This window comes from Poecilia reticulata, linkage group LG22 (assembly GCF_000633615.1).
Source record: "Poecilia reticulata strain Guanapo linkage group LG22, Guppy_female_1.0+MT, whole genome shotgun sequence".
Classification (NCBI taxonomy): Eukaryota; Metazoa; Chordata; class Actinopteri; order Cyprinodontiformes; family Poeciliidae; genus Poecilia; species Poecilia reticulata.
The window spans coordinates 22,091,350-22,107,684 of record NC_024352.1 but is presented as its reverse complement, the minus strand read 5'-3'; the positions used below and the strand labels follow the sequence as shown (position 1 = coordinate 22,107,684).

Sequence of the window (16,335 nt, the reverse complement as noted above, 5' to 3'; positions counted from 1 at the left end):
ACACACTTCACCTGCAGCAATCAGGCAGAGCTGAAACAAAAAACACAGAGCTCTCTCAAAAAAAGAGAGCCCCTAGAGGTCAGTGACCGTAACAGTTTGTTAGACATTCTTTTACATCTGCTGCTGTCCTTTAATATCTGTTTCTAACAGGAATTGTTCATTTATAGAAACTCTGTTTAGAAACATTTCATCTTCTAACACTACAGACACATTTCAGCTCTGACCTGCGGCGGCAGCGTTCAATCTGGGTCACATTACAAAATTAAAAACAAACAATCGCGCCTCAGTTTCACCGAAACCCTCCGACTGTAGTTAAATTATGAAATGTATTTTTAAAAAGTCAGAAGTTACAAGCACTTACATTGTGTTCATGGTGTCCTTGGCTGCTCCCGCTGTTTAAAGTCAGCTTGTGTCCTCTTTAATGAGCGGCTATAGAGGAGTGTCACGTGACGCGGTTCCACGTGACTGCTGACGATCTTTTTTCTTTTCTTTTTCTAAACACCGAAATATTTTTATTACATTATTTTTTCCTATCGTTTACATTCCCGATGAAAGATAACACAAAACGATGTTTTCTTTTTACATTTGAAAGTTATGAAATAAAATATCAATTAATTATATTTTTAAACAATTTTTTTTTTATGAATTATCATTTGCTATTTTTTCGGTTGGTATCCATGTGATTATTTTTTCTTTTTGCAAAATTTTTCATAAATAATTTTATCTTAAAGCTTAAAATGTGATAATTTTAAGCTTTATTTTAAGATACATTTTCTAAACATAAATATTTATAACAGATATGTTTATCTGTGGCTCTAGATGAGTTTTATGGGGTTTCTTTTAGTTGAATTAGGCTATTAAGGTTACAGATCCCTGACCTAACTCAGTGAATTTAAGTTAGATCAGCCAGTCTTTATGTATACAGCATTTCTGTTACACAATGAAGGCAAGAAAAAGTGTTTAATGTCAGATAAAAATATGATAAATTTGCTCAAAGATTTTAAAACTGGATTTCAAGCCTTATTTGAAATAGGGGCTATATTTTAGAAACCGATAGTCAACTTAGATTAATTTCAGATTAAATGCAAGTAAAAATCATCAACCAAGATCTTTATACTGACAGATGCAACTTCACAAAAATACCTAAACAAGAATATTTGTATCATCTGATCATTTGAGGTTTTTTTTACAAATAAATATTTAGTTTATTTCAAAGATTTTGGTCCAAAATACACAATTTAACATATCAGATGTATTTTGCCTTCAAGTTTATTTAATTACAAATCAACAAAAACTGAAAGAATAGAAAAATGTTTATTCAAAAAGATAATTACAACTGGTTCTTTGAAGGATTTTAAAGAAATAATATATTTACAGCAGTAAACAAGAAGGCCAGAGCATCACTTTTCAGATCATAACCAGCAACAGAAGTGTCTTTAAATGTCCAACTCGCTGCATTTGCTAAGAAAATTCTCAGAAGGTTAAACGTTACTCCTTCACTGTGATTTTATGAGTTTCCTGAAAAGAATTTCAACTAAAAATCCTGAGATATTTGTACATTTATTCCATGAGTCCAGATCAGTTGTCTGAGAAGTAAAAGTCTTCCTCCTCATCGCTTTCGGAAATTTCGCCGTTGTCTTCGGGGAACATCTCGAACACAAAAAACGTGTCCTTTCCTGGACAGAGACATCACAGATTTAAGGCAAATAAACTGGAGTTTGTTTCATGTAAAATAAAATAAAGCCAGATGTTTGAGGTTTAAATAAAATGAACCGATTATAAATAATTTCCAAACCTTTTACCACCTTTAATGTGACGTTTAGAGACGTCTAATATGTACCACATAAAGTTAAATCAGACAAAACTTTTCTTGCTTCAGGTCAGTTAGAATTACTAAAATAATTTCTATTTGCTAAATGCCAGAAGAATGAGAGAAAGAAATTTATTTATTGACGTCATATAAGTGCACATCCATTTCCTCAGTATTTTGTGGCCTTGCCTTTAAGCCATATGACTTGGGTTAAAATGTTTCTGAACTGAAATCAGGAAAACATCTCAAATGTGCCATTTACATATATATCTACGTGGACTGAAACGATTAATCTGACTAATCAATTATTTAAGTAATTGTCAACTAATTTAGTCATTGATTAATTGTTAAATGGAAAATACAGACTCAAAAACAGTCAGTTGCTAAACAAACAACATATTTAGAGCAATGATTAAGCCAAAGCCATTTAAAATATAGAAACTTTTTGTTTTTAAGATAAAAATATTTTGCCTGTAAATATGTTTTAGCCAAAACTCCTCATGTGGCGTAGTTTCAGCCTCACCTGGTTCAAAATCACTACAGAAATGCAATGTTGTTGCATTTTAGGCAATATAATGTTCATTTTTTTAGTTACAAAATAAATTATTAGAATAATCGATATCTAAATTAATTGTTAGTTTATTGCTGCTTTGCTTTAAGCATATGAGGCAGTAAAGGTGAAAAATATATGGAAATTACTTATAATGGCATAATTAATTTTTTTTTAAATAATGAGTTTCTACAGGTTTAAGCGAGGTACGCCTACCTGTGTTAGCGCATCTTTGTACAGTTCGCTTAGCGGAAGGTGTGGGCGAGAACCTCTGAAAGATAAAAATAGGAGGTAAATGTGTGATTTAATATCCTGTAAATCTTTGAAAGAAAACCTAGGAGTCAGTACCGTTTTAGAAGACGAGGTTTTGCGGACATTAAACTGATTCTTCTTCATCCTCTTCTGTAGCTGGAAGACGTACTTGTCGTCATTTTTCCTTTAGAAGTGAAAAAATAAAACGTGAGACGCTCGTTTGTGTGTACTTTCCATGTGTTTCATGTTAGAAAGCAGATGCAGAGGCCTTACGTGTTTGGAGAGCCGAGCATGCCAGGAGTTATGTGCAAACACTGAGGCGTCTTCGCCTCAGGGAAACACGACGACATCGGCGTCTGAGGCTCCAGGTCCGACATCGCAAAATCGTGATCTTCACTCGAACACAAGGAGGGGATCTGAGCATCGACACAGAGAAAGGAGGACAAGCCCGCTCATAATGCTTCATGAAGGGTTTCTGCAGGTTGCGGCAACTCTAATTTAAGACTGTTATGAATGAAGTTTAAGACCTTTATCACCACAGCAATGTAAAAAAGAAAATTGCATACTTTATATATATATATATATGGAAGAATGGAAAACTATAGAGGAAGAAATGGTACCGTTTCCATTCTCTTTTGGTTCCATGCTCTACTGCCTTTCCTAAATCTCCTTCTTCTCAGCTGAATTTTAATTTTACTTCAAAATATATAATTCAACAAAATTATACATGTTCATTTCACTAGGAATGCTATCGAAAAGAGATTAACTTTACCAAAAAGTAAGGTACAGAAAATAGTTGTGTTGCTCCTTGGTATGCAATTGTGGAATTTAATGCAAACTGACGTTATATAGTAATAGTAAAATAAAATGTGAAGGACAGATAAAACATTTTAGGAAACTCCAAACAATTTAAGTGCCTGGTTGTGATCTGATACATTACACTTGAGTTAATTATGGGTTTAACCTAAAATTGCATTCTGCCATGTTGTCCTCCATGTCTTTTTTATTTTTATTTAATTTCTATAAACTGATTTAGTGATTTAATAATAGCTGTAGATCCTGAATAAACTAAACAGTAACAACTTGTTGAAGTAAACATTCTTCAATAGGTACATTCTACTAAATAAAAAATAAGCATTTTTGGCACAGAATACGCGTAGCTTCGTCTGGGTTAGCAACAGAAATGAGGCAGTGGCAAAGAAAAACGTCTTCAAGCTCGCTAATTGGCTAGCTAGCAAGGTTATATTAACAGCTAGTTAGCGTTCACAGAACACAATAATCTCGTTCTTTTACCCTACATGTTAACAAGTGTAAAATATTGTAAATTTCAGGAGGTATGATTGTGCTTATGCTGATTTTGTTTTGTATTCTCTGAAATTGTCACTGTCATTGTTGTTAATAAAGTTCCTTTTTCTTTTTTTTTTTAAGAACGTAATGAAGACGTTAGTGTGCGGCTTAAACTGTTGCCTGACGGAAAATCGCGTAAAGAAAAGAAGTACATAAACTTTACTAGATTAATTATTAGTTCCGCCACGGCAAAATTTAAGAACTTTAATTAATGTATTTAAATGTAGGACATTTAAACGGCTTAATTTTAGAGACACGAATTTAACATTTCTGCGATGGACCGGCGAACTAGAGTATACCGCGGCTCTCCCCCGTTACGATAGGCACCCGCACCCCTCCCGACCATAAGATAATGGATGGAAGGAAATAAAATCGCTCGAATCAGCCGATTAAGCGATGAAAACGCACCTCCATGCGTTTGTTCTGCATGTATGCCGAGCTGAAAGCATCGTCCACGTCGTCCCTGGGCAGATTCTCCAGGAACTGCCGCACCTGCTTAATCCTCTTAAGAGTCCCGACTCGGGCAGATATCACAGGAATCTCTGGAAGAGGACACAAGATTCACAGCCCGCTGAAACACCACAGAAATACCTCAGAAATTCAGACACCTTTATTACACTCAAAAACCTAAATTTTCCCGACTCTTGACTTTCAGTGACCCTTACAAACAAATATAGCATCCAGGCAGCCATGTGCTGCAGCTAACGATTATAGTCGATTATTCTGATAATTAATCTGACAATTTGCAGATTTTTTTATGTCACCACTTATGGCCTTTTAATACAAATATTAGAAATTCATTAATAATTATATAAAAAACATCTTATTGCCTAAAATGCATCAACGTAACATTCTTTTAGGGAATTCCAACTGGGTGAAGCTACAACTGCGCCACTTGATTAGTTCTGGGTGGAACATATTTACAGACTGGTGTTTTTTATCTTAAGTACAACATGTATTTACATATTTTGTACAGTTTTGGCTTAATTACTGCTCTGAATATGTTTATTTTTCTTCAGCAAATTTGTTTTTTTGACACTTTACTCCAGCTAACAATCAATCAATTACTAAATTAGCTGAGAATTATTTAAATAATTGATTAATTGTGATTAATCCAATTAATTATTGGTATATATGTATAAAAACATGACCCCCATGCAGTCCTTAATCATTGTAATATTGTACAGAGTTATATATTGTGCAGATCTAGTTATTCCAGATTGTTAGTCAGATTCATAGCGGTCCTTCCTACTGCAAGGCATCCATATTTACCTGCAGGTTTTTCCGCCACCTTTTTGCAGTTCTTGGTGCTTTTCTTGGGACTCTGGGTGTTTCCCTGGGAGGTGTGCTGCTTGTAGCACTCTTCAGCTGAACGTGTCCCCACCATCCTCGCTACCTTCGCCCAGTAACCCACTACGTGTCTGGGATAGCAGCTCACTGCCCTGGAAAAAAACACAAGCATCGATTATCACACAGACCTACAAGCAGAAACTGAACGCAGTAGCCACTGTGAACAAATCTTAAGAGATCACTGCTAATTATTTAGCTTCTTTGATTAACTGATTTATTTTTTAAAACTCTTAAAAAGGCCATTTGCTGAAAAAACTTTATATTCTGAGTAGTAATTAAGCCAAAACTGACAAAAAAATATCTATAAACTTTATATTTAAGATGAAATTTTTTTTTTTTGTAAATATGTTCGACTCAGAAATCCTCAAGTGACAGTTTTAGCTTCACCTGGTTCGATTCCTGTTAAAACATTCTCATATTAATCACCTTTTGAATCCAATTACTGAATAAATTCTTCAGTGTATTAATGTTAGGTCAAACAGAAAGGGCTGAACTTTTCACATGTTGATGATGGAAATATTTTTTTTAGTTGCAGATTTATTAAATGATGAAGCAAACTCTAAAGGAATGCTATATTATTGAATTTTAGGCAGTAATATGTCTTTTTTATTCAAAAAATGAATTTATTTATTTACTTTCATCTTTTAATTAATTTCTGATAAGCGGTTATTAAAATATCCTCAGAATGTTCCTTTTTTTGGTCCTATTGATTTATTGTCAAAATAATCAATAGCATAATTGATAACTAAAATAAATGTTAGTTGCAGCTGTATTTCAGAGACCAATATCTGGTGAAATAACAGTTGAATTTCAGATGAAACTGCAGTGATTTCCTTTTCCCCTCAGAGCTTCATCTCATTCTTTGCATGTTTTGGGAATATTCTACGTACTCTTGCAGTTTCAGGATCTCGTCCTCCGTCCACTCGTCTCCGTCTTTCTCGTGCGGAACAACGGCGCTGCCTTTGTTTTGTTGCCGTTTCCTGCAGGGCTTTGTCGCTGTCGCTGGTGGCGACGCCTTCCTACACCTGCTCTCTTTCTTCTTCTCCTGCACCTCGTTCCTTTTTCCCGCTGCTCTGCTTTTCTTTTTCTCCTTCGGAGCTTCTGGGGATTGGCTGGATGAAACCTCATCATCCGGCTCTGATTTGCCAGAACTCGTCAAAGCTTTCGCAGCGCGCCCCGCATTTGCTCGTCTCCTTCTGGTGCTCGGCAACTCGTAATCACACGTCAGTCGGTTTGATGCCTTATTGCGAACTGGAAGAGACTCATGAGGATCTGTGACGGTTTCTGATGTTCTCGTTGGCGGCCTGATGGCGTTCTGTGTCTGTTTCTTTGATGACCTCTCAGGTCCACGTCGTTTCTGTGGACTGGCGTCCGAACAGGGCCTTTTCTCTGCACCTGGACGCTGCCGGTTGCGCCTCGTTCTGCCAGAAACGGCTTTTGGATAGCTAATCATCTCATTAGATGAATCAGTGGTCTGGTCCCGGTTAGTCTCAGCTCTGTGCAGCTTCCTGTCCGCCTTTAACCGTCTCGCTGGTACAGAGAAGCCCTCGTCTTGACTCGATTTGTGTCGCTTCAAACCTGGAAGCAAAGGAGACATTTGTGATGAGTCTTTGCCCAATTCAGCGCCAAATGTTTTCCTCCGCTGACCGATGTACCGTCACTGCAGGGGAAGAGGACTTGCACCGGCTTCTTGGGCTTGCTCGTTGAAATATCCTGCGAGAACAAGAACATTAACAACTTAGAAACTGGACAGGAATGCAACTAGCAATTATTTTAGTTTTTGATTAATCAGATTTTTTTTAAAGTCATATAGTAGAGCTTTAACAGCTCCTATCAAGAATCCCTAATATCTGAATTATTATGTAAGGAAATTATGGCCAACTCTTCTTTCCAAAATTGCTTTAATTCAGACATATTAGTTTAAATTTTTTAGGGGTGCAACTAAAAATTAGTAATATATTATTCTGGCAATTAATTCAGTAAAAAATTGGCACATTCTAAAGATTTTTTGTTTAACCTCTTAAGCCATTTTTATACCTCAGAAATGCATTGAAAGATGAAAATAAACACAAAAAAAGTATCTTAAAAAAGTAAATTAACATTTTATTGTTTAAAATTCATTAATTTACCTTTCCTTTATCCGCTTGATGCATCTGCAGCTTGTGGAAAGTTCGGCCCTTTCTGCTCAACTTAACTTCAGTAGGGCTGATCTGTCAATTAGTTTTTGGATTAACTGATTAATAATTGATCAAATGGTGCCAAATATAATCGTTTTTAACAGAATTTGAATTGGGTGAAGCTAAAACTGCCACTTGACGAGTTTTGGGTAGAACATAATTTTTATTTTATTAGTCTAAATGCAAAATGTAAATTTTTTTTGTAGCATTTTGGCTTAATTACTGCTCTGAGTGTTATTTTTTTTAAGCAAATTGCCTTTTTCAGTTTGTATTCTCCTGGTAAAGATTAATCAGTTATTAAATTAGTTGATGATTATTTCAATAATTGAATAATCTGATAAATCATTTAGTCCCTGGATATCAGCATTGGTTCTCCGTATATTTTAACCCTTTATCAGACCTTCAGGTTGTAGAAATGACGAAAAACAGACTGAAAGATTGATTGATTATCAGTGATTGGTCATTGTGATGTGTGCTTACAGGGCTGGTTGCCTCGTAGCCCTCGTGGATGGTAACGTTCATCTGAGCGTCCAGGGTTACTCTCCCTCCCTTCCAGTACTCCAGAGGAGGCTTGATGACCCGGCCACTTCGAGACACGTTGAGGGAGGAGGCAGAAGGAAGCGACTCGGCTGGAATTAGAAAATAAAAACTCAGAAACAGATCTATGTTGACGCCCAGCAGCCCATCTGTTCATCTTGTTCTTACGTGTTTTGACAGATTTTATTTTCTGCTGCCTCACAGGCTGATGCCTGAAAGGGAGCTGGGATTCATTCTTAACCAAAATGGCGGCATCCTTGCTCTTCTTCTCTGCCTGGCTGCAGAAACAAGATAATATTTACTCATAAAAATAAGGAAATTGATCATATGAAAATGCTGCATGGGTATAGATGTTAGGAGATGTTTTTCCTCTAAAACGTGATCGACGGGTCAGGGCTGAGCGATATGGCTCAAAAATAAAATCAGATTTTTTCATACCAGATCCAAATTTAATCCATTTTGTTTTTGCTCACTTTCTTTTCTAAAAGATAATTAACAGTAAATATTTCCAAAAAGTGGCTTTTGTTTCAACCATCCCTTCTGCGAGTTGTATGAAGTATCAGGACCAGGATAAAAGAATTGTGGTTTAAATACAAGAATAAAGTTATAATATCAGCAGAAAAAATAAATAAATTACAAGAATTATCTCTATAACCGAAACCAAATTATAACTTCAGAAGATTGTAGCCTATTTTGTTGTACAGTGGTCTTGAATTCAAAGTTAAAATAAATAGAAGCAGTAAAACAGCTTGTCAAACAAGATGGCCGCCCAGGCATGCTGACATCACTCTACGGAAACCCATTGGTGGGATAAAAATCCAGATGTTTCAAAAATTAAATCTTCAAAAACCCAGAATTTTGCCACCTAACTGCTTAAAAATGGAAAAACTGGAAATGTCACGCCACCAGTTTGGCGGCATATCATATATCTAAATCAGTGGTTCTTAACCTGGGTTCGCTCGAACCCCAGGGGTTCGGTGAGTCGGACTCAGGGGTTCGGTGGAGCCTCTGCCGCGGAGGTAAAGACACACTCGCGTAAAGTTGTGATGATGCCCCGCTTTGCTATCACTTGCTGCAGAGGATCACGTTCTTCCTTAATCAAGCATGTTTTTACAGATGGTGACTTAGATCTTCCTGGGACAGTCCTGAGCTGTAAAACCTGTCTATGTGTTAATTTAGTTTCTGTGTCTCCCCTCTGTCTGTCTGAATCCACATCCTATTGTAAAGATAGGATGTGGGCTTCTCCCCCTCTATCCTTTTCACACCTTTCTCTCCTCAGCTAATAAGAGACAAACAAACTGAAGGTTTTCAGAACACACGGTGAGCGGCTTGGAGGAGCAGTTCACTGTGTCTTCTCCTTCTGCAGAAGTTTGGTTGAAAACTCGTATACATTGTCTGGGGTTCTCTTTTTTTCATGTAGGTTACAGAAAATACCTAGCTGCGGAGGAGCCCTGATTGAAGGAGCTCCACTCTCAGCATGGATTTTAACTTGTGTCTTTATTTACTTCAGCAAAGCTCACAGTTTTTACCAAATTCTGTAGCTTTCGGTGAACTTCTAAATCTGCTCCTTAGTCTCATCTTTTCGGGGTTGCTGCTGCCTCTAGTGGCGTGGGGTGGTAACACAGCTAATATAATTGCTAAATCAGAATACCGTAAAGTCTTTATTATTTATTATTAGTTTTTCCTTCTCTTAAGAATGTAGAGCTAATTAAATGATCTAAACAAAACCTTAAAGTGGTTCCAGTTTCTCTCGATGGCCAACCTGTTGAAACTGTGGCAGATTTTAAATACCTTGGGTCGTTCCTGGACAGTCAGCTCAACTTTGCTGAAAACACTGACTATATTTTGAAGAACTGTTCTCAGAGACTCTACCTTTTAAGAAGAATTGATGATCTTGCAGTGACCCAACTAGACTGTAGTTGGGTCACCCCCTATGTCTTGAATTTGGGGGGGGGGGAAATAATATTTTATTTATCACTACAGAGGGGTTCAGTGAATACGCATATGAAACTGGTGGGTTCTGTACCTAAAAAAAGGTTAAGAACCACTGATCTAAACCAAAAAAATGAATCAATAACTTTAAATATCGATTGATATGAAACTTTTATGTTGCGATACATTTTTTAGCCATATTGTCAAGCCTCTTACTCTTTCGACTCCGACAGAAACGTCTCATAAATCGCCTTCCAGTTTGAAGGGAAGCCATTCACAAACTTCTTCAAGAACTTCTTTGGAAAATCTGAGGGAACAAAGAGACAGAATCAAGAGAAACACAAGCTCACTTTCTTTTCTAGAAAAAACAATTGAAGCGGCCATTACGATTTGGTGTTCATTCCTACCAGAGGCGAGTTTGATGTTCATCTGTCCCATCAGGATGTACACCCTGCCGGAGACGGTCTTCAGCACCGATCTGGAGATCCGCTCGGTGATGACGTTGCTGTTCCACTGAATGTTCTCCTCTCTGGGAGGAAAAGAGAAACAAAATGTTAGAGTTCACTGTAAAATCTCACCGCTAAGGTACGAAACAAGGCTGGGCGATAAAACAACTTTATCAATTTATCACATTTTGGGTTTTGAAGGTTAAACTTTGAGAAAATACCAATTTTTTTCCCCCACCAATGCACTCATTGGGTTTCCATAGTTCAGCGTAATGTCAGCACGCACAGGGCGGCCATCTTGTTTTACAGCTTCTATTTATTTAGACTTTGAATTGAGGTCAACGCTACAACAAAATACAAGGGAAATACGATTTTATTTTTTTTATTCTGAGATTAAAATCACATAATTTTAACAGAATAAAGTCAATTTTATGAATACTTCAACACAAAAAATAGCAAAAGATTAAAATGAGGAATGCTGAGGATCTTGTGGGTTTTACAAGTTTAACAGATAAGAAAATACTAAATCTTTTAACATATCAGCATCAAAATATCCCCAGTAGCAGGATCTTAAAGTGATGGTGCAAATGAACGCATCTATTATGACAAATAAAAACACAAACTGAGCTGCTCACTCTGTCCAAGCTTTTTAATGATAAAATTGCATCTTTATTTTGCCAATATTATGAAGTTATTCTCATAATTAAACAAAAATCCTCGCAGCCTGGCCTTAACATGCCATTGTACACCTCACCTAAGGGTTGAGTGAAATAAAATCTACTTTTTCAAAAATATTTTGTCATTTGTAACTTCTTATTTTGCATAAAAAGCAAAATATATATATATACTAAAATCAGACCAGGCATGAAAAAAATAGGAGATTTTATTTTTAAGCCGTATCGCCCAGCCCCATTGTGAGCAACGGACACTTACACGTGAATCCCGTCCACAAACAAACCCTGACGATTCCTTCTCAGGAACCACTTCCTGAGGTGAATCACACTCTCCTGTAAAGAAAAATAAAAAACACATCTGATGATGACAGGAGCTACGTGATGAATCGAATCGCAAAGAACTGATTTGATCAAATATTTGGAAGAATAGAGCATTGAACGTGTGTATCGGCAGTAACTGTGATGCTGTGTTGTCATGTTTTCCTTAAACCCAAATGATGACAAAATTTTGTAGTATGAATAAAAATTGAATAAATCTGGTTCTGGTCGTGGAAAACTGGACCAGCTCTACACCCTCAGCAGGGTCCTGGAGGGTGCATGGGAGTTTGCCCAACCAGTCTACATGCGTTTTGTGGACTTGGAGAAGGCGTTCGACCGTGTCCCTCGGGAGGTCCTGTGGGGGGTTCTCCGGGAGTATGGGGAACCAGGCCATTTGATACGGGCTGTCGGGTCCCTGTATGACCGGTGTCAGAGTCTGGTCCGCCTTGCCGGCAGTAAGTCGGGCTCGTTTCCGGTGAGAGTTGGACTCCGCCAAGGCTGCCCTTTGTCACAGATTCTGTTCATTACTTTTATGGACAGAATTTCTAGGCGCAGCCGAGGTGTTGAGGGGATCCGTTTTGGCGGCCTTAGGATCGCATCTCTGCTTTTTGTGGATGATGTGGTCCTGTTGGCTTCATCGGAACGTGATCTGCAGCTCACTGGAGCGGTTCGCAGCCGAGTGTGAAGCGGCCGGGATGAGGCTCAGTGCCTCCAAGTCCGAGGCCATGGTCTTGAGCCGGAAAAGGGTAGAGTGCCTTCTCCGGGTCAGGGGGGTCGTCCTGCCTCAAATGGAGGAGTTTAAGTATCTGGGGATCTTGTTCACRAATGAGGGAAGAAGGGAGCGGGAGATCGACAGGCGGATTGGGGCAGCGTCTGCCGTGAAGCGGGCGCTGTACCGGTCCGTCGTGGTGAAGAGAGAGCTGAGCCAAAAAGCGAAGCTCTCGATTTACCGGTCGATCTACGTTCCCACCCTCATCTATGGTCATGAGCTTTGGGTCATGACCGAAAGAACGAGATCACGGATACAAGCGGCCGAAATGGGTTTCCTCCGCAGGGTGGCTGGGCTCTCCCTTAGAGAGAGAAGCTCGGTCATCCGGGAGGGACTCAGAGTAGAGCCGCTGCTCCTCCACGTCGAGAGGAGCCAGTGGAGGCTCGGGTATCTGGTCAGGATGCCTCCTGGACGCCTCCCTGGTGAGGTGTTCATGTCCCACCGGGAGGAGGCCTTGGGGAAGACCCAGGACACGCTGGAGGGATTATGTCTCTCGGCTGGCCTGGGAACGCCTTGGGATTCCTGGAGGAGCTAGAAGAAGTGGCTGGGGGGAGGGAAGTCTGGGCCTCCCTTCTGAAGCTGCTGCCCCCGCGACCCGACCCCGGATAAGCGGAAGAAAATGGATGGAATTCATATTTTACTTTTTTCCCCCCCTTTATTTTCTTTGTTTTACTGGTTTATCTTCTTTTTATTCCCTTGATGTTGTCAAATTACTTTGTCTAGCTTCTTCAAAGACTTGTTGTAGACGCTGATGGCAAGAAGGAGCTCCTGTAGCAGTCTGTATTACAGCGTTTTTACAGAAACCTCTGACGGAAGACTCTGTTTTTCTATGACCTCCTCTCCTTCAGTTATTGAACATTAGTTTGTCTTCTGCTTCTACTTACGAATGGGAATTTCTTCTGCTTGGGCCAAACGTTGCGCCTGAACACCGCCTCGTCTTTCTTCGGTATGGAGATCTGTGGCGTGTTGAGCACCAGCGGGTCCTCCAGTAAAACGGTAGGGGATGGCGAAGCAGGGATCGGAGTGTCCTGCGAGGTTTCTGACCGACTCTCTGGTGTCTCCGCTCGGTTCTGGTTCTCAGCAGTATTCACTGAGGGAACGTCCTGCATGTGCTCCATGCGATGAGTTGATGAGACGTCAGAGTCGCTAAACTCCTGCAGGTTTCCTAACAGAAGAAAATGTCATAAGAAAAAAAAATTTTATTTCTTCAATAACTCAATTTAAAAAGTGAATTTTACATATTGTATGGATTCACTCCACACAGATTGCTGCATTATTAAGCGCATTATGGTTTATGCAGAAAACAAGAATGTTAAATAAAACCAGAGCAGAAACAAATAATCGGATTAATCGTGATCAGTCGATTATCGAAATGACTGTTAACTAATTTTGGAATAGATTAATCATTAACTGGAGCATACAGACTTAAAGATAAATAAACACACTGAGAGCAGCAATTAAGCACAAACTGTACAAAAACTATAAATACTGTGTAAATATGTTTTACCAAAAAACTCCTCAAGTGGTATAGTTTCAGCTTCACCTGGTTCAGATTTACAAACGAAATGCTATATTATTGCATTTTAGGCAATAAAATGTTTCTTATTTAAAAAAAAAAGGAATTGAATAACTTATTCACATATTTTAATGTATTACTATTATTGGATAAAATAGACTGAAGTGGTTAACGAAAAATCTGTAAAATACGCCAATTTTCTATCCGATTAACCTTCAGAATAAACAATTTCAAAAATAATTGTTAGTTGCTCCTATAAATAATTTTTAGATTAAATTATTGATATAAATTAAGTTTCATTGATACTCTGTGGTACGTTATGCTGCGGCTCAGGACTCGTACGTACTCTGGTTCCCTGCAAAGAGCTCCCTTCTGCTGCAGGTTTCAATCTGCTGATGTTCCCGTTTACTCTCCCTTTCCTTCATCAGAGCAAATAACTTGGCGGGAGACATTGTGGGGCCTGTGTCCAGAATAACAGCCGGACCTGTTCAGAACAAAGAAAAACAGCATTATTTGTTTTCATCCAAGTCATAATAACAAGCAGAAAATATGGTATTAATAATAATACCATACTAATTGACTTAATACCAGTAATAAGTCAATTAGTTAAATGACAAATTAAAATAATCTTTTGCGCTTTTCTCTCTTTCTACCAAAGTCTGGATGATAAACGTCTTCACTCTGGCCTGAACTTGGCCTCTTTTGTTTACAGGGACTTCATAACTAATTTTCTTTGTTGTTTTTTACATTTATTTTTGGATATTTAAGTGATATATTAGTAATAATATAACATAAGAAAGCAAGTTCACTCTGCAAAGACCAGAAAGGTGTAATTTGTAAGTAACACTTAAAACTGGAACGAGAAGATATTTTAAATAAAACTCAACATACAAAAACAATAAATAAAACTAAAATAAAAACTACACACCACCAAAACGATAAATAAAATGGATTATGAAGTCTCTGTAAACAGAACTGCTCTTCAAAAAAATATTAATAATCAGAATGGAAATTAGTGAGCTTATTTTAATTTATGATGTGATTAATAGGCCAGTCCCAATAAGCAATAAATCAATTAATCGCATAATAAATTAAAACAAGCTCAATAATTTCCTTTTGCATAATTTATCATTTTTCTCTCAAAAACTGGACTATAAAAGTCTTCAGTGTGGTGCTTCGATCTCAACTAACTTCTTTTGTTGAAAGACCATTTTGTTTACAGAGACTTCATAATTAATTATATTTGTTGTTTTGTTTATATATTTTGGATATTTAAAATGCCTTACAGTTCCAGTGCTAAATGTTCGTTAGAATCTAAAGTTTATTGCTCTTTGAGAATGTGTTCTTGCATTTTTATGCCTTTATTGTTAAGTTATAGTTACAGTTTAGCAGTAGTGCCAAGACAACAACATTATAATTTATTGCAATAACTTCTGGGACAATTTATCGTCCAGCAAAATGTGTTATAGTGACAGGTGTGGGGAATAACTCACGTTTGAGTCCATTGGATCCTGATTCTTTTGGTTCTGGGAATCTTTTAAGATTACCCCAAACCGGTCTGCAGGGGTTGCTCTCAACGCTGTTCCCAAAGGCAGCAGGTCTTCTCCTGGCTTGAGATGGACCCGAGTCCTCGGTGGTTCTGGAGGGGTTCTGGGTGTCATTCAGATCCAATTTCCTCTTCCTCAGCCTGTTCTTTATGGGGGAATAGACGCAGCATGGAGATTTGGGATTGAGAGAAAGAACTTCCTTACTGAACGCACTCCTCCCGCAAATCTCTGCGGGTTGGATCCTACTGAAACCATCTGGGCTCTGATCGCTGAAGACCCCAGACTGGAGTTGGGACACAGATGTGGACTCCATTAGGATTCTGTTTCTCCGTGTGAACCCACGAAATCTGTCTTTAAGTGGGGATACTTGGTGCAGTGGGACGCGGCTAATCGGATAGTCGACGGTTTCCTCCGGGCTGGAGATCGGCGACAGAGTTACCGCCTGCGCTGGAGTTTGACAGAAAGCAAACCTGTTGTTCTCCTTCATCTTTTCGGGCCAGCAGAACCCAGCCGGGTCCCGGTTAAATCCCGGTTCATCGGCCCTGCTGACACCCGCTGCTTTGACTCCATGTCCATATTGCTCTCCAACCTTCCGCATCAGCTCCTTGTCACACTCCGCCTCTTTCTGAACTTTAGATTTCAGCTTCGCAAAAATCTTCGCGGGAGACTGAAAACAGGGATCTTTGCGTTGCAACAAATGACACGACGCCATAATCCTGTGGGATTAATCTAACAGATTATTGAACAAAATCAGATATATTAGTTTACAGTTAGCCCGCTATCCGCAATTTTCAAAAAATATTAGCCCCACCCCCTTTGACAAAGTTCCGGTGACGCTTGTAATGCTGCGTTCTAGTTCTACTCGGAACTGGGAAATTCTGATTTTTCGGGATGGAAAAATCAATTGTAGCGCCATCTGGGAAACTGGGGGCGATTCGTGCAACGAGTTACGACTTATAAGACCGATTTCGCACTTTAGTAGCATCAACCGTAGTAAGACGTGCTGGAAACCTGTCTATTTTACAAGGCATACATGTAAAAGTCCGTCTAAAATCAATGTTACAGGTAGCGCCTCCAACTCTAAACTCAACAAACTAAAATTGGTGTTTA

At 38.5% G+C, this 16,335-nt stretch overlaps 2 protein-coding genes across 2 annotated transcripts in view; both read right to left on the bottom strand.

The window, feature by feature from the left end:
• The window catches only part of tpp1 (tripeptidyl peptidase I), a 17,903-nt gene extending 17,457 nt beyond the window's left edge, over positions 1 to 446 (bottom strand). The window contains exon 1 of the mRNA XM_008400023.2: positions 362 to 446. Coding sequence (XP_008398245.1) covers positions 362 to 372 — 11 coding nt within the window. The 5' untranslated portion in view covers positions 373 to 446. The remainder of the gene's footprint in view (positions 1 to 361) is intronic.
• Positions 447 to 1,295: 849 nt separating this feature from the next.
• Positions 1,296 to 16,084, bottom strand: mis18bp1 (MIS18 binding protein 1). The gene is made up of 16 exons (XM_008400024.2): positions 15,172 to 16,084; positions 14,025 to 14,162; positions 13,047 to 13,327; positions 11,335 to 11,408; positions 10,363 to 10,484; positions 10,172 to 10,262; positions 8,192 to 8,301; positions 7,967 to 8,115; positions 6,965 to 7,022; positions 6,200 to 6,887; positions 5,232 to 5,401; positions 4,368 to 4,501; positions 2,886 to 3,028; positions 2,709 to 2,796; positions 2,577 to 2,631; positions 1,296 to 1,676 (listed from the first exon to the last, which is right to left on the bottom strand). The coding sequence occupies exons 1-16, from the start codon at positions 15,935 to 15,937 to the stop codon at positions 1,579 to 1,581; spliced, it is 3,165 nt and encodes a 1,054-aa protein (XP_008398246.1). The 5' UTR covers positions 15,938 to 16,084; the 3' UTR covers positions 1,296 to 1,578.
• Positions 16,085 to 16,335: the final 251 nt, after the last annotated feature.